Genomic DNA, 26,514 nt, shown 5'->3' on the forward strand with positions numbered 1-26,514 from the left:
GGACTGACTTTTGATCGCTAGTGAGAGGTGGGGACCCACACCATAGGAGATTTATACTTTCAAGGGACTTTGGATTCCTTTGATCAACTGGAGGAAAAACTATAATCTTCCTAGAAACAACATAGATATCTGCAGATTAGAGACTATGTACGTAAACACCTCCCCGCATTTGAAAATGCTAAACCCTCTATGTTTGATATGTGCTTCAAAAGGTGTCAGACATCAAGTGAAGTTATATCCCATCTTTATGACGCATTTCAATCAGTCAACCTGCCCTTCCGCAGAGTCTTTCAAGGTAAAATGTGAGGAAGAGCAGGGCACTGAAATACCAGGCAGATTTAGAAAACGGCTCGGAATACATTCATACCTGTTCCAGCAATTTCAGAAACCGTCTCACACAACTCAAGATGTCACAGGAATTACAGTAATTAAAAACCAAGCTATATAAGAGTTTCCCTGATACCTGTCCAGCGTGTGACGAAGGTCCAACGGCAGAGTGATCATTACTACACCCTGTTTAGCCCAGTGTCCCAATCTGCACAAATTGGTCTGGAATCTTTGGGATAAACACAATTTCAAATACAACATTAACATTTTAACTAAAAACAGACATTGAATAATACAAAAACGAGGTGTGTTTGTAAATGACCTACATTGGAAATAATGTGGCAGGCTCACCCGCTCCTTCTTGGATAATTCCGCTTGTCATTTTAAATGATATCAAAATGCCCTCCAGGTGTCCTGGCCTGACCAGAGTGCGGATACTTATTTTGGTCGTTGTCTGTATTTTTCTTGCTCAATGTATGTGTTTAGCCTACTTAGTTTCTTGTTTGTTTTGTTGGATGTAAAAAAATGTTTTTACTGCTTTTGTAAATATCCGTGCTGCTTTTAATGAAACCTATTTCAGAAGTTCAAAAAGACTAACTACAAATCGTGTCAGTTACAGAATTCCCCAACCAATATCGTCAGCATGTGTCACATCTCAGATGGCCTGGGTTGGAATCTCCACTTTCAGACAGCTCTGCCCATTACAGTGGGATCTTGTGTGTTAGACCTCAAGGACCCATCACATCTATTTTGGGAGCAGGGTCCATGCTACATTTATTCCCATTACACTTCATGCCTGGTTGCAGTCAACTGATTTCTACTGACGTTAGGATCCTTCACATCTCTTGACAGCCGTAATTAGGTGGACGAGGACAATAAATCTATTTGTGTGTGTGTGTGTGTGTGTGTGTGTGGGGTGGGTGTGGTTCAAATGTTTTAATTGACTTTTTCCCCTATCCTAGAATCTAAATGAGGGAGCTTCAGTCAATTAGCCAAGGGTACACAGAGCTCTCACAGGCACACATACACACAGGCTCTCAACCAAATGGAACCGCATGGCACCCTAAGAAGTCCCCTACTTCAAACAAGGCCTGTGGGAATCTGGTCAAAAGTAGTGAACTGCATAGGAAATACAGCACCATTTGGGACACAATGTCCCCTCAGAGTGAGTGAAATCCAAAACCGGTGTCGAACTGAAAAATCCATATTTCAATTTACAGCATTCTCCAAAGAAAAATGTTGCTTTAGTACGTATGAAATGAATTCACACTATGTGGTGCTAATTAGACAAGTCTGCGATGTGCCTCAGCAACATACACACACACAGTGTCAACAACTCCAACGCAAGCACACCAAAACTCAGAGGGGAAAAGACGGACAGAAAATATCACACCACCTTCAACAGTGTCATGCTTCATTTTCACCCAGCCATCCACAACCAGATCGACATCTGTCGGTCAAGAAAAACAGGCGCTGAAATGGAAATAACTTCCTCCCTGTGTGGAAACACCATCCGCCAGCCTTCTCGACAGTGTGTGTGTGCGTGCGTTCATGTGTGTGTGTTCAGGTTGAAGGATGCACCTCTCCCTGTCCTCTCAGTCTGAGACACTGAGTCTAGTGATGGGGGTTGACTTAGAGAGAAGGGGCAGAGTTGCACCCCATCCAAGACCAACATTAATTCAAACATGAGGTCATCTAAACATCTGTCTGCAGCATGTCCGCCGGGGAGTTCAATCAAAGCGCCCGCTAAAACATTTACAATTGTTTCTGGAAATAAATATTAGGCCTATTTCGGCTCTGATTGTGGCAGCCAATCCAATTGCAAAACCGGGTCTCGTCGGGAAATGGAAGGAAACGGAACTCCCATTTCAAACTCCCATCTCTTCCTCCTCGCTGAATGATCCTGATAAACCCGTCACTTAGTCTGTTGGATTGGATTTATTTGATTTCCTCTCTTTTTCTCCCCCTTTCTTCTTTATTTAAGCTAAGTGGAATTTATTTGTTCACTGCAGCCTCATTATAGACTCACAATTTAAAACCAATTTAAGATGGAGAAATGGGAGTTTGTTTTAAACAAGGTTCTGACAGCCTACTCTCCAGAAATTGTTGGGGAGTGTATCTAATCATACATCATACTTAGCGTCTGCCTAGTATCGACACACACCATTTGCTAGGAGAGGATTGGTTTACCGAGCCACTAAGGCATATTGCAAATGTTATGATGGTACAATGTCAAATCTGGCGGAATAATAAACAATCAATAGTAGAATATATTGAAATATGAGTAGTAGTTAGTGAAATAGTCATTTCTGGGGGAATCTTGGAGGCAACACATCTGCCTCATTTTTAACGTCAATATTTGATATATTATTATCAGCATTTTGCCTATTACATTCTGCATGAGTATTAGCCTACTTCACGTCATAGTAATACAGTCAATTTTATTCTGCAACATATATAAGTGTATACAAGTACAGAATTATGTACTTATATAAGTACAGAATGCACATTTGCACAAATGTATAGCTATACAAAAGATCAGCTGAAGTATCAATTTTGTAAGTCAAACTCAGGTTTTAGGAATCAGCAGAAAATTGTACTGTACTGTCCTGTTGTGAAGTGAAAGAGTAGGTTATTGCTGCCCCCATGTGGTAACAATATCGAACTGAAACTAGTTAACCCCGTATACACTCACCTAAAGGGTTACTAGGAACACCATACTAACTGTGTTTGACCCCCTTTCGCCTTCAGAACTGCCTTAATTCTACGTAGCATTGATTCAACAAGGTGCTGAAAGCATTCTTTAGAAATGTTGGCCCATATTGATAGGATAGCATCTTGCAGTTGATGGAAATCGTGGGATGCACATCCAGGGCACGAAGCTCCCGTTCCACCACATCCCAAAGATGCTCTAGTGACTGTGGGGGCCATTTCAGTACAGTGAACTCATTGTCATGTTCAAGAAACCAATTTGAAATGATTCGAGCTTTGTGACATGGTGCATTATCCTGCTGGAAGTAGCCATCAGAGGATGGGTACATGGTGGTCATAAAGGGATGGACATGGTCAGAAACCATGCTCAGGTCGGCCGTGGCATTTAAACAATGCCCAATTGGCACTAGGGGCCTAAAGTGTGCCAAGAAAACATTCCCCACACCATTACACCACCACCAGCCTGCACAGTGGTAACAAGGCATGATGGATCCATGTTCTCATTCTGTTTATGCCAAATTCTGACTCTACCATCTGAATGTCTCAACAGAAATCGAGACTCATCAGACCAGGCAACATTCTTCCAGTCTTCAACTGTCCAATTTTGGTGAGCTCGTGCAAATTGTAGCCTCTTTTTCCTATTTGTAGTAGAGATGATTGGTACCCGCCTCAAGGTTATGCGTGTTGTGGCTTCACAAATGCTTTGCTGCATACCTCGGTTGTAACGAGTGGTTATTTCAGTCAAAGTTGCTCTTCTATCAGCTTGAATCAGTCGGCCCATTCTCCTCTGACCTCTAGCATCAACAAGGCATTTTCGCCCACAGGACTGCCGCATACTACATATTTTTCCCTTTTCACACCATTCTTTGTAAACGCTAGAAATGGTTGTGCATGAAAATCCCAGTAACTGAGCAGATTGTGAAATACTCAGACCGGCCCGTCTGGCACCAACAACCATGCCACGCTCATAATTGCTTAAATCACCTTTCTTTCCCATTCTGACATTCAGTTTGGAGTTCAGGAGATTGTCTTGACCAGGACCACACCCCTAAATGCATTGAAGCAACTGCCATGTGATTGGTTGATTAGATAATTGCATTAATGAGAAATTAATAATCCTAATAATCCTTTAGGTGAGTGTAGATGAAGGGAAAATACATTGCCTTAAAACAATATCTAGGGTGTTTTCTGCCTACGTACTGTGTGTGCTTTGTGGTGTTTAAGACATAATTATGCATGACAGTAGTATTTTGAGATATTTTGTTCTAGGAAAGTTCAACCAATGTCTGATCTAAAAATGAATCATGAGACATGTTTGAAGCAGTGATTGTGGCTTTTGTGTTTTGCTGATTGCTCGATCACACTAACGGTGGTGAGACATAGTTGTCCTTGTTTAATAGCCATTTTGCTGGTCTCAAAAAATGTCCTATTGGCCACAACATTGGAGGATAGCCAGGTTGACTCCTTTTGTCTGACTTTGTTAAGACTCCAACCTGATTGGAGCCCCATTCCCACTCTCTAAGGTGGACTTCTCAAAACTGTAGCAGACCTTGTTTTTACAGATTTGGGTGCAGATGCCAGCAAGCTAATCTTTTTGAGATTGTGACAAGAATACTGCTGCTGATCATTAAAAATCACTACAAAATTGTTTTCATGTCTGGATATTGTGGTGTGCTTTAAACCAGTGAGGTGCGGAATCTCTCATAAATGTTTGCATCGCATATGAGTGTATGTGCCATCAAAGATCATTCTTCCATACAGAAACTCTCCAGAATCCTTGGTCCTTGCTTATGGACTCCCCTCTTCAGCTCACCCCACAGATTTTCAATGGGATTTACATCAGGGGACTGTGAACCATTTTCATGTGGATTTGGATGTATGCTTTGGATGGTTGCCCAGTCGGAAGATCCAACAACAACCCAGTTTTAGCCCTGTGGGCAGAGGCTGCCAGGTTTTGAGCCGTAAAATCTCCTGGTACTTGAAGAGGTTCATGTTGCCATGTATCCTAATAGGCCTTGCTTTTGTAGATTTTTACCTAGGGTGCCAATAATTGTGGAGGGCACTGTAGGTAAAATGAGCAATGGCAAAATTTCCATTTGAAAAAGAATAACAACGAATATCTACAATTTATTACCTAGAAATGTTATCTCTAGAATCTCCATAGACGGCTTGTATGTTTACTGCACATGCCAATAAGTTGTCTTTAGAGGAGATGTTAAAGGTCAACTTTAAAACTGACATTTCTCACACAAAATGTATATGGCATGTACCAAAATCGATTGTGTTTTTGCTTTTACAGAAAATGTGATGTGATTTTTATATAGAAAAGTTTGTTTCACAAAATTCTATCAAATCACATAAGACCGGGGAGAGCAATATAACCAGATATTGCAGCACTCGTGCTAGCTCGAACATGCTCTCCCTGAGGGAGTGAGTTGTGTGTATAAAGACACAGTCCAACAATAACTTCAAGCGATTTATGAAAATATTCATCAACTTGAGGCAGATATTCCCCTTTAAAGGCTAACTGCCTCAAAATAAAATTCAATTCTGGAAAGAAGTCAGAAACACATCATGTTCATGTCAAAATTGACTTCAAAGTGTAAATTGCAGTCATCAGGTCAGTCAGGTCCAGAGTAGAATTTTTTGGGGGGATTTTTATTAAATCTGTTATATATCAGGTTTGGGTTTTGATTTCCACAATGTGCCCACTAACACAGTACAAAAACGTACAGTCATCTATCCATCCAACAGAATGTGAAACTGCTCACCATGACTTTATATTATAATAAGTCCCATTGATTTTACTACATGCCAAGGTTAGATTTATACTTAAAAATATATGACAATTGTGTGCTAAATATAGAACACTGGCTGTATTTTTCAGCATTTTTTAAAAGTTATCTTGAAAACTTGATTCCAGACATGAAAGCAATTTTATGACTACAATGGGGAGAACAAGTATTTGATAACCTGCAAAATCGGCAGTGTTTCATACTTACAAAGCATGTAGACGTCTGTAATTTTTATCATAGGTACACTTCAACTGTGTATGATTTTTAAATAATGAATTTGCATTTTATTGCGTGACATAAGTATTTGATCACCTACCAACCAGTAAGAATTCCGGCTCTCACAGACCTGTTAGTTTTTCTTTAAGAAGCCATCCTGTTCTCCACTCATTACCTGTATTAACTGCACCTGTTTGAACTCGTTACCTGTATAAAAGACACCTGTCCACACAATCAATCAAACAGACTCCAACCTCTCCACAATGGCCAAGACCAGAGAGCTGTGTAAGGACATCAGGGATAAAATTGTAGACCTGCACAAGGCTGGGATGGGCTACAGGACAATAGGCAAGCAGCTTGGTGAGAAGGCAACAACTGTTGGCACAATTATTATAAAATGGAAGAAGTTCAAGATGACGGTCAATCTCCCTTGGTCTGGGGCTCCATGCAAGATCTCACCTTGTGGGGCATCAATGATCATGAGGAAGGTGAGGGATCAGCCCAGAACTACACGGCAGGACCTGGTCAATGACCTGAAGAGAGCTTGGACCACAGTCTCAAAGAAAACCATTAGTAACACACTACGCCGTCATGGATTAAAATCCTGCAGCGCACGCAAGGTCCCCTTGCTCAAGCCAACGCATGTCCAGGCCCGTCTGAAGTTTGCCAATGACTATCTGGATGCATTGAAGATGGTCTTCCAGCATGACAATGACCCGAAACACACAGCCAAGTAAGAAGCATCTCAAGGTCCTGGAGTGGCCAAGGCAGTCTCCAGACCTGAAACCAAATAGAAAATCTTTGGAGGGAGCTGAAAGTCTGTATTGCCCAGCAACAGCCCCGAAACCTGAAGGATCTGGAGAAGGTCTGTATGGAGGAGTTCAAACCTGGTCAAGAACTACAGGAAACGTATGATCTCTGTAATTGCAAACAAAGGTTTCTATAACAAATATTAAGTTCTGCTTTTCTGATGTATCAAATACTTATGTCATGCAATAAAATGCAAATGAATTACTTAAAAATCATACAATGTGATTTTCTGGATTTTTGTTTTAGATTCTGTCACTCACAGCTGAAGAGAACCTATGATAAAAATGACAGATCAAATACTTGTTCTCCTCGCTGTATATAAACAACAGACTAATAAAACAGGTACCAAAAGATCTTTGTGAGTGAAATGACTTTTTCAATCCTGCATTGTTTAACCCCAGGCCATAAGCCTGTTAAACTGCCAATTCTTTTAAGGGAAATTAAGTAGCTACAAGCAGCAACACAGACAGTGACATAAGTGTCACTAAACTATGCTTTCATAGAGTATCTGAGCATGGGAAGGCATTTGCTTCACACTACAGGGAAGTTCACCCAAGCACTTTAACATTTCAACTATCAACTATTCACTTTCTACACATCATTGCTGAGACAACTATCAAGTCCATCTATCAGTTAACTGCACTGCCTACCTAATGGAGAAAAATTACATTATCCACCTCTAGAGAAAGTATTACAAAATGTACAATTCTTCATTGTTTAAGGAAGTGATTACCGGCATTGTTTTCAGAATAGTTCAGTGCCCATCCACAGCTGGGGCTTTAGGTCTTTTGTGTCCCAGTACAAGAATACAATGATCCTTTGCAAAAATGAAGCGAATTGACAACATTTAACTAAACGTTCAATATTAAGTAGATAGGCTTATAGTTTAAATATCTGGTCATTTCTCATAAAGGACAGCAAACCATTTTGCATGCCGTGTGGTAATTGTCAGACATGGAGTGTCATTCCCCAGCTGGCAAACTGTTTTCTGGACTAGCTGTCAAAAAAACTGCCTTTTTTGTATTCCTTAGGTATGTCTTAGCTTTCATATATGCATTTTCAAATAATTGAGCAAAAAAAAAAAAGGAATTAAAAAAGGAACAATAAAAATGTCATGGCCTTAATTATTCAGTAAATATTTGTATCCACAAACTCCAACTATACATTACAAACTGAAAAGAGGCTGAGCTGTTGGAGAGTTGACCTTACCCTGAAAAGGGCAAAAATATCTGAACCGGGTCCGCTCCGGACTCTACCGACAGCCAAGAATATCAAAGTCTACGCACATGCAGATTGTAAAGAACACCAAAGCCAAGATGGATTTACTTAATTTATAGTATCCACAGCTCCCAAACACACACTACTCCTCCTGCTCTGTGACCGGGCCGTGTCACACATAAATTAACACCAGCCTCTGCTCTAACCTCGTTAACAGGGGAGTCAAGACGCTAACGACACCCTCAGGAGACAGGCACATGTGCTTGGGCGTGCACACACACACACCTAAGGAAGGTGAATATGTGACCCGCGGAGGTGATTCTACCCGAGGAGCAACGATGCAGTGCCCAGGGCCCAGACACGGCTCTACAAAGGCCATAAATTGGACGGGGTATAGAGCTTCAAGTTTCTCTGTGTCCACGTCACTAAGGAATTAACATGGTCCGCACATCCAGACAGTTGTCACATCCTAAGTGTGAGGAAACATCTTCACACTTAAGATGAGGGCGAGAAGATTTGACACAGATCCTCAGAAGGTTCTGCAGCTGTATGGCCTGGTATGGCCACACAAAAAGCTCCACAGCCAAGTTCATCACCAGGGCCAAGCTCCCAGTCATCCACGAGTTCTACACCAGGTGGTGTCAGAGCCAGCCAAGCCATTGAGTATTCTCTATACCAGCCACCAGTGACTCAAGTCTGTAACTGACAAGATCCTGCATTGTTTAACCCCAGGCCGTAAGCCTGTTAAACTGCCAAATTAGTATCAAACGGCAATTTACAACCAATGATACCAATACTCAACTTTTCCTTGACACGTCCGACCGAATGGCGCAGCAGCCTCGGGAGGAGGTACACTTCTCCTTTAAACAAACATTCCCACAAGCACACTGATGCTTCACACACCCTTTTACACTCATCATGTACCACTACACAATGAAAAGTGATAACCAAGCTATTGAAATATGTATCATCGTTTATATATTCCTTGTGTTACTATTACATATGCAAATTTCTTCCATTTAATTCCACCTCTTAGTTCATTTTAACTCAGCCTATTAGGAAAAGGTCCAGTAAGAAACTTCAGGCTGGCCACAATAAAAGGCCACTCTAAAATGTGCAGTTCCATCACACAGCACAATGCCACAGATGTTGCATGTTTTGAGGGAGCGTGCAATTGGCATACTGACTGCAGGAATGTCCACCAGAGCTGTTGCCTGTGAATTTTATGTTCATTTCAATTTGCAGAACCAAAGAATTTCTGTACAAACGCTTCCGTCTCAGGGAAGCTCATCAGCATGCTCGCCGTCCTCATCGCGGTCTCGACCTGATTGCAGTTCGTCATCATAAACGACATGAGTGGGCAAATCATCACATTCAATGGCGTCTGGTTCACGGTCTTCATGGGTAAATCCCGGTTTTCACTGTACAGGGCAGATGGCAGACAGTGTGTATGGCATCGTGTGGGTGAGCGGTTTCCTGATGTCAACGTTGTGGATCGAGTGGCCCATGGTGGCGGTGGGGTTATGGTATGGGCAGGCTTGTGTTATGGACAACAAACACAAGCCCACAACAGTGAAACTGCAAATTTTAGTGTAGATTATCAGTGGTCTTGTATGTCTTCCATTTTCTTATAATTGCTACCACAGTTGATTTCTTCACACCAAGCTGCTTACCTATTGCAGATTCAGTTTTCCCAGCCTGGTGCTGGTCTACAATTTTGTTTCTGGTGTCCTTTGACAGCTCTTTGGTCTTGGCCATAGTGGAGTTTGGAGTGTGACTGTTTGAGGTTGTGGATAGGTGTCTTTTATACTGATAACAAGTTCAAACAGGTGCCATTAATACAGGTAACGAGTGGAGGACAGAGGAGCCTCTTAAAGAAGAAGTTACAGGTCTGTGAGAGCCAGAAATCTTGCTTGTTTGTAGGTGACCAAATACTTATTTTCCCGAGGAATTTACCAATAAATTCATAAAAAATCCTACAATGTGATTTTCTGGATTTATTTTTCTAATTTTGTCTCTCATAGTTGAAGTGTACCTATAATGAAAATGACAGGCCTCTCTCATCTTTTTAAGTGGGAGAACTTGTACAATTGGTGGTACTTGCACAATTGGTGGTACACTGTACACGAGAGCAGCTTCGAAATGTGGACCAGAACAGGCTCCCCGGTTGGCAACTTATCTGGCATCAAACTATTAGATCATTGTTGGTTGGTACATATATTTCATATTTTAATATTGTGACATCTTATAGAAAATGAAATACAGCAATTTAACATTATCCATAACATTTGACTGGTGTGTTGTTACAGTTGTTTACATTTGTCCCTGGTTAGCGTCCGGTCGAGATCAGTGGCCTCTGGGCATTCGGCCAGATAGATTTCAGGATTTTTCATTCTTTAGTGTTTATCAAAATAAACACCCTTGTTTTGCCTAGAACCAATTCTTTGAGACATGACAAAAGTGAACTAAAGCAGGACAAAACTGCATCCAGTGGCACATGAAGTCAATGGTCTCCACAAAGCCTAAAAAACAGACAGCAATATACCAGGGAACAATGCACAAAGCCCTAATAGGCAACAGGAAGTAGTTTGCAAATTGTTTCGGGTATCTTCACTCTTCATTTTGAATCCACATTTTATCCAACAATTCTAAACTACACTTAAAGAACAGCAGATCGCCAATGATTGAATTCTGGAGGCGTGGACTAGCAGTCTGTTCTGCAGCAGCCAACGTGGTAATAGGAACCCGGAACCAATACGGACGGGACATTTTTTAAGAAGACTCATAAAGAAGAAACCATCCGGTACAGATATATTTTAAAGTTAATCAAAAACCGTATTCAACTTATTAACTTATGCCTCAAATAAAACATATTCACATAAACAAAGTCATTATTTCTGAGATTTTGTTTAATGCAGACCTCTCGGAATGTGTAGCCTATTTCATTAAGCGCTCAGCTGCCTATATGCATTTGAATTATCCAACCCATTTCAGGTCATGTATTTGATAGACAACAATTGGTGTTAAAGAAGTTAGTCTCACCTGCTGATCCACCGGCAATGATCTGGTGAGAGGCCTCGCGTAATAAACCTTGCTTTTTGGGGGATGTCATCCTGTCCGGCTAGTGTACAGGCTCGTCTGCAAAAGTACATATCATGAGTTCACTGCGAAATAGCTAGATAGTTAAACGCAATACACAATGCTACAGTATGTGCATTCCAATGTCTCAAATTGAGTGAGAGAAAATGTGTTAAATATCACCTAACGTGGCCTATATTTGCTATTATCTGCGAGTGAACAGCGGGATCAAAAACGTCGATACACAGGCAACTGGAATGGGAGAGGCTATTCAAAGTCCGAGTTACCTGCTAAGTGAACGAAACGTGAGAAGACTGTCAATTTTCTCTGGAGTATTGGCCACGCACTCGCTCAGAAAGCCGTGGTAGATACGAGCACAACACCAATGTCTTTCCCAGTTGTGTAGACCTACAGTTTCAGCTAGATAAGAGTTGTAGTGACACCGCTGCCGTTGTAAGGAAATATCTCCTCGTCCGTTTATTTTTAGCCTTTTGACAATAAGGTTACTGTGGTGGTTCGTTCCATGGTATTGATTATTTTAAAAGCTTAAAGGGGGAAACTCACGTTTCAAAACGTTTCAGTTATTGTATATAAATGAGTTTCATGCAATAATTTTAAAGCCCCAGTTGAATTAAAAACGAGGTACTTGATTTTCCCACACATTTTGGTTGAAATTACACTCTGACATTGTAAAATAATAATAGAATTAAGACTGCATTTCAGGCCATTTGGAGTGGTAGTATTGGCCAATTTAGCCTACAAATAATGTAAATGTATATTAACTATATATAAAGATGTCAAACAAATGTGTGTGTGTGTGTGTGTGTGTATATATATATATATATACACACATAGATTTATAAAAAAGTATTGCATTGGGACTTTATTTACTGTTGAGATGTAAGGCCTATTTCTGCTCCTGTCTAAAAGTTATAAAAGCTGTTACTGTATAACCCTTTTGGTGAATATAATTGGGCTATAATTTGCAAGTTGTAAAACTCCAAAAAAGTTATTGAATTCACAATACAGATATTATTTGTAATCCTAAGAATTTCCCAAACCTCAAACAAACAGCCATCATTATCTGCCATTCTTTCAACAGAGCATTTATATGAAGTCGGTCAGACCAAGTAACATCATAGCTACCAAATCCCATATCCAGAAGATCTTGAAGAGAAACAACAGAGATACGCGTTTTCTTATTTTTATTATGGTTGTTTTGTGTGCAAAATATTAGCAAAACAAAAATAAATTTAGAAGCCTATTTCATTGCAGCAGATTCACTTATTAGTCTATGAATGCAAGATCAGTTTCTTATATTGAGAATAATTTCCCTTGTAACTGGAAATTCACATAACAGAAACACTTGAATAGGTAGTGTTCGCCTACCATTTATTTCATTTTTTAACACATTGCATTACAGCTAAGCCCAGCCCATTTTCTATCCTGTATATTCTGTCTCATTGACCTAACATCCCTAATTCACAAATCATACAGCATTGCAAGGCATACAACTGTCTAACTGACCATAATTTCTAAATCTAACAGTTTTGCAAAACATAATTTCAATCATACAAAAAAGCCACAATATATTGCTATTGAAATAAATAACTAATAGGAAAATGACCAAAACAGTGGTTTGATCCAATACAATTCAAGTCACATATAACATTTCAATAGCTCTAATTCTACCAGTTCATGTTCATGTAGCTGGACCTCTCTATGTAATCATTCCAACCATGTTGAGTTCCCATTATCTTCCAATGTATTGTCAACAAGCTTGGGGACAATTCCAATTAGTCAATTCTCAAAGTGGCATTCCCTTTTCAACAGTTTTAATTGAAAGGCCTTTATGGATGATGGAATAAAAATGTCTGCTTACTTCAATTGAAATGCAACTGACCCCAAGACTAGTTGTCATGCCTGGTGGTCAAAGGAGCACAAGCCATGAAATGTGTTCATACATCTTATTTTTCTCTATAATCTTAGAAAATATTGATGCTCTGCACCTAACAATGAAAAGTATGACATTGAAATGCTTTTAAAACATTGCTTGGTCAACATGGTGCCATCACACCTTCCATAAGTCACAGAGGGTGGTTCTCCTCAGGCTCGGTCCTGGGATTTTCTTTTAAAGTCAGACATATTGTGCAATTGCAAAAATCAAGTACAATTTAATGTATTGAACATTACACTTATTCTGTCCTAAGTTCATGTTAAATAACATTTGTCCAACCCACAAAATTTGTGGTATTCACTAACAATGAAGAGCTTAATGAGCCTCAAGTACCAATCGAGTCAGTAAATAAAATCTGTATTGTAAAGTAAGTAGGTAGTGAAGAGCAAGAAGAAATCAAAAGGCCTGAAGGATTTAGAGAGAAAATAAAACAATGGTAATTTTTACAAGTAACGCACATAAGGCAAAATGTCCTCCGTACCACAACTCCCAATACCCTGTAGTTTCTCAGTCCTGGGTTTTGTTTTCCGTTAAGTACACTGTCGCATCAATAGAAAAAAGAGCAATTCTTATTCAAGTCAGTTTTCTTCCACTTAGTGCTTAATGAACATGACCCTGTTGATCCAAAAATGCACTGGTACTGGGGGTTGGTTGCTGCTTGCTGTATTCACAGTAGAGTTGGTCCCTTTGTTGTGTAGGTCATGGAGGGAAAGTGTCTGCTATCCACGTCCCATGTCTTCCCAGTCCCAGCCCCACACGGCCCCAGGGGGGAGCAAGGTCCTGGGGAATGGTGTTGGGCAGCGGGGAGGCTTGGGGTCCAGTAATTAATATAGCTGGCCATCAACAGAGTCAACTCCAGGATCTGGGAAGAGAGACAGTGGAGAGAGGAGGTTAAAATGTCAGGGAAAGAGAGGAGAAGGGAGGGGAAGGAGACTGCTTGGGTAATTGCTTTAACATACATACTGAATTTAACTTAAATAACCTTCAAACAATCCACCTTTAGTGATGTATACAGTGGAACGTTATTAGACTCTCTTCTTAGGACTGGATTTAACTGAGGGCTGGCGGCTTAAGCCAAAACCACCTTTTAAAGTCAACTCAATTCGCAGGTAATCCAGCCACAGTAACTGTCTAACCTGAGTTTAGTGTGAGCTTTCCTCTGACTGGAAATTGGCAGTGCTGTTGTGGTCTGTAAATCGTGATAATTATCCACTAATCATTCTAAATGACCAGTAACACTTGGCCTGAGGTATTGAGCCTTATCTCTAAAAATTAAATTAAATAGAATAGGTTATATTTCGGTGGGCTTAACATGGATTAAATTGGGAAAATCCACCTCTAAACAATATTTGCGGTGTTATTTCAGTCTCCCCAAATTATTAAGAGCTGTTGGAGGTGTTTCGAGTATAAATATGCAACACAGCAGCATTTTTGAAATTTAGCCCCAGGGACAGTTGAATGGATGACACTGTGTGCTTCTCTGATTGATCACGTTAATGGCAGATATGGTTGCCCATGAATTCTGAATATTGTCGTTCAATTACAACCAGGAAATATAGATGCCTGTTTACACCAGTGAAATGTAAAAATGTCTGAATTAACATTTGTGTTGCCTTAGGAAATTTTGAATGCACATTATATGCTAATACCATATTAACAGATAGGTAGGTGAATAGAGCAGTAGGGAAATGCCACTTTAACCATAGTAAAGCCTAGAGAGAACATACCTTGGGCTTAGCCATAGCGAAGACTAGCTTCTCCACACTCTTCTTCCCGCCACCCTGCTCTTTGTTCTGGCTAACAACCACCATCAGGTCATCACGGCAACCGCCAAAGGTGATCACTGATTGGTAGGAGTATGTGGCCAGAAGGTGCTGTAAATTCCAAGGAAGGGATTCATTATTTCATTCTTTGTGTAAAAATTATATTATTTAGGTCTCATAAATCAGTCTTTCTTGGACCAATAACACGTTCCCTCTTTTTTGGTATTTGGTTTGATGACAAGTTTAAAACCCAAACTGAAGATCAAGATTGGATTTCTTTACAGACATAGAAAAATTAATAATCCAAGCCATTTCTATGTCTGTTTTGGATTCTTGCATCATTGCATTTCGTTTAAATAGGTGGGATGGACCTCGGTATGTTAGACAAGAGAAGCATTCTCTGATGTTGATTTACAAATCAGTCTTACAAAAATCCACAGCATATCTCACATCACTTATCCAAGTTAAAACAACTATATCACAGGAATACAGAATTGGTTAGTACTTGATGGACCAAGCATAACTTCTGAACTAAGTACACTGGATTTACTTTCTTTGCCCCACAGAAGTGGAATAATCTGCAAAATAAACTCATCCTTGAATGTCTTGTGGCCTTGAATGCATATAGAACACTGCCAAGGTTTTTTGTGATGTACAATTATATTAGTTTTTTCTTCGTGAAACGAGTGCTTCTAGATATTAGACGTTTTATTTCATGTTAATTGTTTAAAAGTTGTTTTTAATAAAGCAAATTGGGGGAGTCAATTGACATACAGGGATTACTAAAAACAAAATCATGAAGACTGCATTGGGGCTTTAGGTTACCTATGTCATATTTCTTCCAGATACAAGTTACAGGATCCTTCCATTGGCAATTGGTTTATTGTTATTTTTTTCACAAGAACTAAGAACAGGGAGCACAAAAGCCAAACCAGAAATGACATGGAGGAATAAGGGCTGGATAATCACAGTGTTTGAGGTCTAACTGGGTTCATATCTCCATCAGCGTTTGGATCTCTGGGTAGACCGAGTCCTGGGTTCAGATACCAATTCAAATCTTTTAGTTCCCTGCAGAACCAGATGGGTGGGATTTGGCCTTTTAAGTATTTTGTGTTGGTTACATTATCTATGCAAAGTCAGTCAATCACAGCGTGTTATTAACAATTATTTAAAATAGTAGTTGAATAAAACCCAGCTCTGGTCAAATTATAAGCCTGCCGTTTCGGTTTCCCTGTTTGGATCTGGTGTTTCGAATGCTGCAGCAGAAAGTCATTCCAGACCAGTAGATACAACAGGTCTACGCCTCCACCGTCTGGCCTCAACAAGATTGGTTAAGACAGAAAAAACATTTTAACCTTTAGTTTAATTGCTTTGAATCTAAGACTATGCCTGATTAAAAAAAAAAAATTAAAGGACAGAATAACAAAGCAATGAAAGTTTGGTTGGATTCTAAGAGGTTGTGGTCTTTTCATGAATGTAATTCTGAAGTCGAAACCGGATCATTTTATATTTAGCAGCTGGCTTTTTGGACCTCGCTTCACCAGCTGTAAGAAAATAATTTTGACACCTGCCCTCTTGTGGTCACTTAAGTGCCAATAGTACCACTCATCTGAATTATAACTTGAACCATAGTAAATGGCTGACACACACATACCATGGTTTGGTCAAGCACACACAATCCTTCCTCATTGACAGCTAGCCAGACCTGTGACTGCTCTACACACGAGGGAGGAACAGGCTGTAGAAAGAGATAGGGGAGAGGTATGTCCATTTGTATAGATATCATTATTAATATAGATATATCAGTATTACTAAAGATTTCTATGGAAGTGAGGAAAACATTCTGAAACAATAGGCCTTCCATCACAGCAAAAAGGACATTAACATTAATATTATTTCAATACTTGATTAATAAAAGCACATTGAAATAAATAATATAGAAATATTTGATGAATAAAAGGACATTCAACTAAATAAATATGACAGTGGAATAGAAATATTCAGGGAAACTGTTGTTTAGTCTATAGCACAACCAGCTCACCTTAGCACTGAAGAGCTTGGCACCGAACAACGGCCACTTCCTGGCAACGGTCAGGTAGATCCGGACACACTCTGAGGCGCTACAGCCACGCAGGACTGACCACTTTGTGGCCAGACGGTCTGACAGATCTCTGAGGAGAGTTGAAGAAGTAATGAGTTTCTGCGTCTGTCTTTTTATGGGTAGAATAAGGCATGCACATAGGCAGCATTACCGAAGCTGGTCCATGTTACAGTCTTGCTTATAACGTTTGGGATAGAAGCGCTCTAGGGCCTGTAGGAGGATCTGTTGGGTTTTGAGCTGAGGGGAGGAACTGCTGCTGGGGGAGGAGGGGGAAGGGGCCCGACGGTCCAGGTCACCGTGCTCCACCTTGGAAGGGAGGAAGGATAGCTAACCGTCATTACCCCGCCGTATCAAGACTGAGACTGACTCCACCCAACATCGGCCTACTTCCCCGGAACGACAATGCCCACACATAGCCTAACCACACCCACACTGACCTGAGCCATGAGGGCAGCCACTTCCAGAGCCAGCTCCTTGTTGACAGGGAAGTGACCCTGGTGGACCTCGTCATTGACTTGGTAGGCCAGTAGGAGGCGCTCACGTTCCGTCTCCCCTTTAGCCTGGGCCCGGAAACACAGCCTGTCAACGGACACAATACAACAGATCATGTTGGGGCATGTTGTTCCGGATTCCCAATTAAGGAACCCCAGACAATTCAATCTATGATGCAATAATACTTCAATTAAATTACTTGTCAGGTTTTCTCATGAAACGAAAATGGGCTACCTGCTCTTGTATGTCAGACGGACAATACGCGTCCCCTCGTATTTCCCAGGATGCAGTTCTTTCAGGGCCTGTTCCCACTTGGAGATTACATCACAGATCTGTTGGCAGATATAAAATATCATTTAACTGAATTTGACCAGAAGTGATGGGACTTTTTCCTGTCCCTGTGTTCAGTCCAGAAACTTGGGGCAAGCACCAGCAACTTCTTAACCAGGTAATAAAATGCCCCTCTCTACATCCCACTCCGGCTGTTCTCTGAGCGAGGTATCCAAAGCGCTGACCTTGACGGAGGGCTGTAGACAGTGCTCCAGGTCTTTCCCAGAGGGGTCGTCGGTGAACAGGGCAAAGCCGGAGAGGTGTGGTTTCCTCATGCCTACCCTCTGGTTCAAGGTGTTGAGGAACTCCTCCACTGTGGTGGAGCCATCGAAGCCCACCACCTATGAGGCCGAAAGGGGATGTATAAGACACGGCCTGGTAGACAGGTGTCTGTGTGTGCACAGTTAGTGGGAACCCAAAATCCTCTCAATGATTATTATTGATTACTATTGGATTAAGGGTTGGGGTTAGATTTTTAGGATTTCGGGTGAGGTTAGGTTAAGGGTTAAAGTAAGGATTAGGGTTAAGGAAATGTTTTACTTTGTTTCAGAATAATTGTTAGGGTCCCCAGAATGGTAAAACAATTACAGCATGTGTAGAGAAACTACTAAACCCCACTTCTTAGAAGACAGTACTGTTAGGAAGGGCTTACTGAAACATTAGCGTGTGACCAGGTAATATGTTATCTGGTGAGTGTGTTGCCTGATAAATCATAGTGTTACCTGGTAAACGACCATGTTACTTGATAAGTGAGTGTGTTACCTGGTAAGTGAGCATGTTACCTGGTAAATTTGTGTGTTACCTGGTAAGTGATTGAGTAACCTGGTAATTGAGCATGTTACCTGGTAAATGAGGATGTTACCTGGTTGTGTGTTACCTGGTAGGTGAGCGTGTTACCTGGTAAGTGTTATTCATGAAGTGGACAGGAATGCTGAAGGGTAATGAGTGGTGATAGGGATTCCTCAGTAGGATGGATAGAATCTCCATACGTGACGGTTTGGCCTCCCGCTCTCCGTTCTGAAGGGTACGCTCTACAGACCTCTGACAGTACACCACATACTTCCCCACCTCACTCCTACACCCACACAGACACACATGGCACCAAGAACTATTACTGATGCTAGCTTATCAACTGGTGTGTGTGTGGGTCTGTACATGCGAGTTACCTGGGGTATGTGTGGTGCAGTAGGTACTGTCTGTGTGTGTGTGTGTGTGTGTGTGTGTGTGTATGCGTGTACCTGGGGTCTGCATGGAGCTGCAGATATTGTCTGAGGTACCACAGGAAGTGTTGCTGAGGCAGAAAGAGAGCCACACACACTGACAACAGCTGCCAGCACTGCAGAGGGGGGAGAACACAGCATCACCACAGCTCATTCAACACTGACCGTAGGGAACAAACGGTCTAAACCCCTGCCCAGGAGCAGACCCTCATATCAAAGGCACTGCTTAACGTATGGACACGTTAGTTGTTTGTGTCAAATAGTCACTTTTTTGGAACGCCAGGCTAAGTGGATTCGACAGACCAGACCGCGGTTTGGGGTTTCACAAGTCCATGGGAGAAGTGAAAATTCCTCCTTAGTTGTAAATGTAAATCTTAGACTCTGAGACGTGTCAGTCACGCGGTCTTAGTAATGACAATTTCTATTTTCTACAACTTCTCCCACTGACTGGTGAAACCACAAACCGCAGTTTGGTCTGTTGAGTCTGCATGATCTGCAGGCCCAACTGTCTCGCTATGGTGTGTCTCTGGGTTTAAACCTACGTGGTTTTGGCAGGATCATTGGCTGATTCCTCCTGATGACACTGTTGGTATCTTGACCAACCAGGTTATCAGAAGGGTTCAGCCAATTGTAAAGAAAAAAGAAACGACTTCAGAATGGAAAATGCCTCAAAGGTGCTGCTCACACACTAACAAATGCCATAATGGGAACAAAAAAAAATATCCTTTGTCTATCCTTCTCTATGTGCCCAAAATGGGAGCTATAAAGGAATGCTTTCTCTATCAATCTATCTGTCATTCATCTATGTGGGTAATGTACCTGAGTTAAGGAGTAGTTGTGTGGAGTGCGTTGGTTGGTCTGCTTTATCAACTGACAGTACATCTCGTTCTGGAGCTCTGGGTGCGTTAGGCACACCTGCAATGCATTCTGGGCCAGGGATACGTGATAGTCGATGGAGGGAGACTCCACCAGCACGTTGATGAATAGCTGACAGGACTGTAGAAGGGGAACAGTAGGTTAGAAAATGTTTTACTTGCGATGACTGTGATAATGTTGAGATGTAGTGTCATCAGCATGCTTGAAGGAAACCAGTTAAACCAAGATAAGGATCAATTGCCTTATCTATGGCATAATGAATGTTCATAATTTTTTTTGATCAAGGATTGGCCACATCTGAACCCATTGTAGTGGATCTGGAAGACATGACTTGTCAGTGTTGTACCACCAGCCACCAGCAGGTGGCGGAAAACACTAACTAAAACAAAGCACCCCTCAAGCGGCACACTTGTGTGATAAAACTCGCCGGAACATGTTCGGTGTTCCTTACTTGGAGACTGATAGATCCTAACGCAACCATGTCAGGATGTAGCTGTCAAACAAACCTGTCATGGCATGGCTGGAGGGGAAACGAGAGAATGTTCACAGTCGGGATCAAGGCACTGTTTAAATGAATACTGTGAAAAAGGCTCCCTGACAGAGCCTTTCACTAAACCCGGTCGTGCTGGATCACACTTCAAAGACAAGGGCCCGAAAAAAGATAGCTCATCTGAGGCAGCCCAGTAGGACTCGGAAAGCTGACGTGAGCCACAATACAGTGGAGAATGGCAGGTTTAAAGTATTTGACAGAGACTATGAAGGCCGGTTCCATTCATCCTTTTCTTTACACGTCTTACGCCAATCGGACAAAAAGCGTCCCAAAACGAGACGCTGAGGGAGCGCTCGCTCATTGAAGCATAAAGGGAAGGGCTGGGATGGACCTGGAGGCCCAACTGGAATAGGAGCAACAAGATCCACAGGGGTCAAGGTCCTCCTCCTCTGGATCCAGTCCATCGCCTCCTGTTCCCGTCCAGCTCCCTCCTCCCACATCTACTGAGCTCCCATCCACAAAGACAGTGTGACCTGACCTCCCAACGAGGACACGGTCAAGGATCTGAAGAAGGGTTCCCTTCAATTGGCCCCAGTACCTCTCTTCCACAATTCTAATGAGCTAGAGGCCCCTACCAGCAGGCTTTGATCTCTAGTCGGGTAGAGGGACATGGAGAGGATCCAAAAGGAGGCCGGGCGATGCACAGAAAACAAACCAAGAGACAAACAGACAGACAACCAGACAGGCAGGCAGACAGTGGGACGTCGGTCAGAGCAGGATGCCGCCAAGACCGGATAGAAAAGGGGTACAATTAGTAGAGAGACAAAAACACATAGGACTAGATAGGGGAGTGGAGGGAGAGCAAGAGAAAGAGGACTGACCTTGAAGAGTTTGAGTGCTTCAGTCTGCAGAGCTTCAGAGGGTAAGGTAGTCAAAGGCCAACGCAGGCCCTCCTTAGAGAAACACAGGGCTTCACTCCTCCACAACGCTGAGTCTGAGAAAACACACACACACATGTACAAAGATACACACACACACGCGCACAAATACACAAATATACACACACATTGGGTTCCAGACTCCAGTGGTAAAACAGCTGACCAAGAACGGCACTACCATAAACAGACAAACTAGAGCCCTGTTATAAACACTGTCTGCAGACTGCTGACTGGATGAAGAGGAATCAGTACACAGTCCTCCGGCTTGAAAAGAACATTAAAGGGTTCCTGACTATATCTGGATCCGCGGCATCTGAGGATCAGTTAGACATGTGGTCGTGACCTTAACAGTATTACTGTTGTTGCTAACTCATCTTCTCATTTGCCATATTGGTGGTTTGTGATGTCAGATAGACAGGCAGATAAACTGGACGCCTGACTGACTGACTGACTGACTGACTGAAAGACGGACTGAACCAACTGATTGCCAGACTGACTGAACCAACTGATTGCCAGACAGACTGACTGACTGACTGACTGAAAGACTGACTGAACCAACTGATTGCCAGACTGACTGAACCAACTGATTGCCAGACTGACTGACTGACTTTGTGATGGTACATGTCTTACCTGGGTCTCCCTCTACGTCTAAGAGGTTCCCAACCAGCTGTTCATATTCTGTGCCCACCTTAAAGCTGGCACTGCTGCCGGCCGCCACCGTCAAGTGGTACAACCAGGTGTCCTGGAAACGATGGAATGGGAAATAGGAGATGGAGAAGTGAGAATTATGGAGGTATACCGCTAACATTTGCTTGTGGGTTGTAATTTAGATTTGAATATTGTTTTTTTCCCAACTGAACTGCATGTTGTGAGTTTGTAATGTATAATTGTACATATTACTGACACTTAGCTAGAAAAATGTAATTGGTGAGCTTTAGGTCTTTAGGGTTAGCATTGTGGATTAGGGTTATAGGGACTCTGCCTTCTGTGGCTTGGTGCTTATGAGCAGGAAGGTGAAGGGTATATGGGTAGTGTAGTTTTAGAGTGTAGTACTGTACCTTCTCGTGCTTGGCGCCTAAGCGCAGGTAGTTATAGGGTACATTGTTAGCATTGTATCAGAATGCAGTACTGTACCTTCTCTTGTTTGGTGCCTATGAGAAGGTAGTTGGGGCTCTGCTCTCTGGGGTGGACCACTAGAGTACAGTGGGATGACAAGAAGCCACGCCCACCCGCCTCGTAATCCTCGTCTGAGTCACATGACCTGTCCACCTCCTCCACTACGGCCTCGCGCATACGCAGCTGGCCTAGGGGGAGCTGGGACGTGACACATACAACACACACAGGAAACATACACACAAATGCACATTTAGGACATACACACACATATTTACGACATAAACACTTACACACACATTTAGGACATACACACACATATTTACGACATAAACACTTACACACACATTTAGGACATACACCGATCAGCCATAACATCATGACCACCTGCCTAATATTGTGTAGGTCCCCCTTTTGCAGCCAAAATAGCCCTGGCCCATCGAGGCACGGACTCCACTAGAACTCTAAAAGTGTGCTGCCACCAAGATGTTAGCAGCAGAACCTTTAAGTTGCGAAGTAGGGCGTCCATGGATCGGACCTGTTTGTCCTGCACATCCCATAGATGCTCGGATTGGATTGAGATCTGGGGAATTTGGAGGCCAAGTCATCACTTTGAACTCATTGTTTTGTTCCTCAAACCATTCATGAACCATTTTTGCTTTGTGGCAGGGTGGATTATCCTGCTGAAAGAGGCTAATGCCATCAGGGAATACCATGAAAGGGTGCACATGGTCTGTAACAATGCTTAGGTAAGTGGTACATGTCAAAGTAACATCCACATGAATGGCAGGACCCAAGGTTTCCCAGCAGAACATTGCCCAAAGCATCACACTGCCTCTGCTGGCATGCCTCCTTCACATAGTGCATCCTGGTGCCATGTGTTCTCCAGGTAAGCAACACACATGCACCTGGCCATCCATGTGATGTAAAAGGAAACATGATTGATCAGACCAGGCCACCTTCTCCCATTGCTCCATGGTCCAGTTCTGATGCACACATGTCCATTGTAGGCGCTTTCGGCAGTGGACAGGGGTCAGCATGGGCACCCTGACTGGTCTGTGGCTACACAGCCCCTTATGCAAAAATCTGCAATGCACTGTGTGTTCTGACACCTTTCTGTCAGTACCAGCATTAACGTTTTCAGCTACAGTGGGGAGAACAAGTATTTGATACACTGACAATTTTTTTGGTTTTCCCACTTACAAAGCATGTAGAAGTCTGTAATTTTTATCATAGGTACTCTTCAACTGAGAGTGACAGAATCTAAAACAAAAATCCAGAAGTAATTAATTTGCATTTTATTGCATGACATATGTATTTAATACTTCAGAAAAGCAGAAATGTATATTTGGTACAGAAACCTTTGTACGTTTCCTGTAGTTCTTGACCAGGTTTGCACACACTGCAGCAGGGATTTTGGCCCAGTCCTCCATACAGACCTTCTCCAGATCCTTCAGGTTTCGGGGCTGTCGCTGGGCAATACAGACTTTCAGCTCCTTCCAAAGATGTTCTATTGGGTTCAGGTCTGGAGACTGGCTAGGCCACTCCAGGACTTTGAGATGCTTCTTACGGAGCCACTCCTTAGTTGCCCTGGCTGTATGTTTCGGGTCGTTGTCATGCTGGAAGACCCAGACACGACCCATCTTCAATGCTCTTACTGAGGGAAGGATGTTGTTGGACAAGATCTCGCGATACATGGCCCCATCCATCCTCCCCTCAATACGGTGCAGGCGTCCTGTCCCCTTTGCAGAAAAGCATCCCCAAAGAATGATGTTTCCACCTCCATGCTTCACGGTTGGGATGGTGTTCTTGGGGTTATACTCATCCTTCTTCTTCCTCCAAACACGGCAAGTGGAGTTTAGACCAAAAAGCTCTATTTTTGTCTCATCAGACCACATGACCTTCTCCCATTCCTCCTCTGGATCATCCAGATGGTCATTGGCAAACTTCAGACGGGGCTGGACATGCGCTGGCTTGAGCAGGGGGACCTTGCGTGCCCTGCAGGATTTTAATCCATGACAGCATAGTATGCTACGTGCATAAGTGAGCCTTGGCTGCCCATGACCCTATCGCCGGTTCACCGCTTTTGCTTCCTTGGACCACTTTCGATAGGTACTGACCACTGCAGACCGGGAACACCCCACAAGGGCTGCAGTTTTGGAGATCATCTGACCCAGTGGTCTAGCCATCACAATTTGGCCCTTGTCAAAGTCACTCAGAACCATATGCGTGCCCATTTTTCCTGCTTCTAACACATCAACTTTGAGGACAGAATGTTCACTTGCTGCCTAATACATCCCACCCACTGACAGGTGCCATGATAACGAGATTATCAGTGTTATTCACTTCTCCTGTCAGTGGTCATAATGTTATGGCTGACCGGTGTATAATCACATGATGTTCACAGCAACAAAAGGAGGACACATGAGGAGAGGATTAGGAGGAGAGGAGTAAGCACCTTGTCATCCTGGTTCCTGAAATAATAGAACACCTTGCCAACCAAAGAGCACCACACCAGCTTCGAGTGGCCATGCTTCACCTATAGGAAGAAGATGGAGAGAATGAAAGAGATAGAGGGAAAGGCAAGAAAGAGGTAATTGAGAAACAGACAGAAAAAGACAGAGAGTCTGATAAGTATAAATGCAGTAGACTCAACCCCACTCAGAATGTGCAGCAATGGCACCCCCATATAGAAAATATTTTTAAAACATTTGGGGGCTCAGAAAATGCTTTCAGGGAAAACCATCACAGGACACACTTCCTACATAATATGAGTGACTGGAGGTGTTTCAGACAATTTTTTTAACTATGCAGTGGGAAAATTCAACAACCAGCAAATGTAGATGTCCCGTTTCTAGCAGTGAAATGCAGAAACACTTGTTCTTGAATTGCATTAGGAAATTCACAATTTTGATGGCACCTATGATCATTAAATAGCATAATAACAGATGGGTAAAAATAGCAGCAGTGACAATTCCCTTTAACTCACCAAAAATGAAGCTAATTCAGGATACTTGTTACCAAGCATTCCCACAAATAAAATAAGAGATTTTGTCAATGTTATGAAGACGTATTCCAATGTTGTGATGTTTCGATATTGATAATTTCAGATGTAAATTTTTGGGCTTATATGTGCTCAATTTGGAGTGTACAAATGACTTTTTTCAATGATTATAAATACCAACAACTATGACAACAGCTTGAACATTCCACCACGACCCAAAGCCCAGCTGTACATCTCTTCGTCAAGGTCAAAGATCAAATAAAAAGCAATGGGTAGTGAGTAAACTAACAGCACATCACCTATAACTCTGAGGTACATTACATCACTGTGGCCAGATCAAAGCTACTGTCAGTCAGACACTGCCCCCCCCCCCACCTCTGATTTTAGCTTATCCCTGGCCTGGTGTTAACCCTGACTAGTCAAGGGTGCTGACCCAAGTCATGTTCCAACTTGAATTTCCCTTAAGTGAAAACCTTCTATCAAACTGAGACCGCTCCCTTGTCTTACAGCAGAAAGAATGGTCAATGTCCTAACATGAAACCTAGTTCATATAATACATCTCTTGCCTTAGTAATGACAAGGCTTGTCTTTCTACTGAAAAGTTTAAACTCTGTTTGAGGGAGAATCGGCCTTATCAAGGCTCTATCGGGAATCACTGATCTACATTGCGTGCATCCCAATGAATCAGTCAGTATGCGACCAAGTTCGGCCGTTCAGCATCTCCATACCCTTCATCTAAGCCTCGCCCCCAACCCAGTGACCTCTGACCTTAGTGAGCCAGCCCCTCACGGTGGGTTTGGTGGCAGTGTTCTCCACGGTAACAGGGCTGCTGGCCTGGACGTTGAGTATGTTCTGTAGAACTCGTATCCACTCTTCCAAGATGTTGGGAGAGTCAGCCGTAAGGTAGAACGTTTTCTTCTCCGTTATCAACTGGAAAAGGTGGAAACGTCACAGAGATCCATTATGGAGTGAAATAAATAAAAGTGAGCCACACAAACACAAGGCAGTCGTAGATAGGGTCTCAGAGTCTGGAGAGTTGAGGAAGAACATTCCATTCTCTATCAGGTTCTACAT

General features: G+C 42.3%; 2 protein-coding genes across 9 annotated transcripts in view; both read right to left on the bottom strand.

Annotated features, from left to right (window-relative positions):
• slc25a21 (solute carrier family 25 member 21) overlaps positions 1 to 11,555 on the bottom strand; it is a 115,346-nt gene extending 103,791 nt beyond the window's left edge. Inside the window, exons 1-2 of one of the 2 annotated variants that reach the window (XM_010898614.3) lie at positions 11,444 to 11,555; positions 11,121 to 11,216 (exon numbers count right to left, since the gene is read on the bottom strand). In XM_010898614.3, coding sequence (XP_010896916.2) covers positions 11,121 to 11,190 — 70 coding nt within the window. In that variant the 5' untranslated portion in view covers positions 11,191 to 11,216; positions 11,444 to 11,555. The other variant, XM_010898615.3, reaches the window with a different exon arrangement.
• Positions 11,556 to 12,521: 966 nt separating this feature from the next.
• Positions 12,522 to 26,514, bottom strand: part of plekhh1 (pleckstrin homology domain containing, family H (with MyTH4 domain) member 1) — a 34,464-nt gene continuing 20,471 nt past the window's right edge. For all 7 annotated transcript variants that reach the window (XM_034297481.1, XM_010898611.4, XM_010898610.4 and 4 more), the window contains 16 exons: positions 26,209 to 26,370; positions 24,895 to 24,975; positions 22,458 to 22,637; positions 21,954 to 22,065; positions 21,267 to 21,379; positions 19,839 to 20,015; positions 19,038 to 19,135; positions 18,697 to 18,874; positions 17,985 to 18,140; positions 17,704 to 17,801; positions 17,415 to 17,556; positions 17,129 to 17,283; positions 16,918 to 17,047; positions 16,531 to 16,614; positions 14,841 to 14,987; positions 12,522 to 13,975 (listed from right to left, as the gene is read on the bottom strand). In XM_034297481.1, the coding sequence (XP_034153372.1) occupies positions 13,781 to 13,975; positions 14,841 to 14,987; positions 16,531 to 16,614; positions 16,918 to 17,047; positions 17,129 to 17,283; positions 17,415 to 17,556; positions 17,704 to 17,801; positions 17,985 to 18,140; positions 18,697 to 18,874; positions 19,038 to 19,135; positions 19,839 to 20,015; positions 21,267 to 21,379; positions 21,954 to 22,065; positions 22,458 to 22,637; positions 24,895 to 24,975; positions 26,209 to 26,370 (2,208 nt within the window). In that variant the 3' untranslated portion in view covers positions 12,522 to 13,780. The remainder of the gene's footprint in view (positions 13,976 to 14,840; positions 14,988 to 16,530; positions 16,615 to 16,917; positions 17,048 to 17,128; positions 17,284 to 17,414; positions 17,557 to 17,703; positions 17,802 to 17,984; positions 18,141 to 18,696; positions 18,875 to 19,037; positions 19,136 to 19,838; positions 20,016 to 21,266; positions 21,380 to 21,953; positions 22,066 to 22,457; positions 22,638 to 24,894; positions 24,976 to 26,208; positions 26,371 to 26,514) is intronic.

The sequence above is a fragment of the Esox lucius genome, chromosome 15, assembly GCF_011004845.1.
Source record: "Esox lucius isolate fEsoLuc1 chromosome 15, fEsoLuc1.pri, whole genome shotgun sequence".
In the NCBI taxonomy this organism is placed as follows: domain Eukaryota; kingdom Metazoa; phylum Chordata; class Actinopteri; order Esociformes; family Esocidae; genus Esox; species Esox lucius.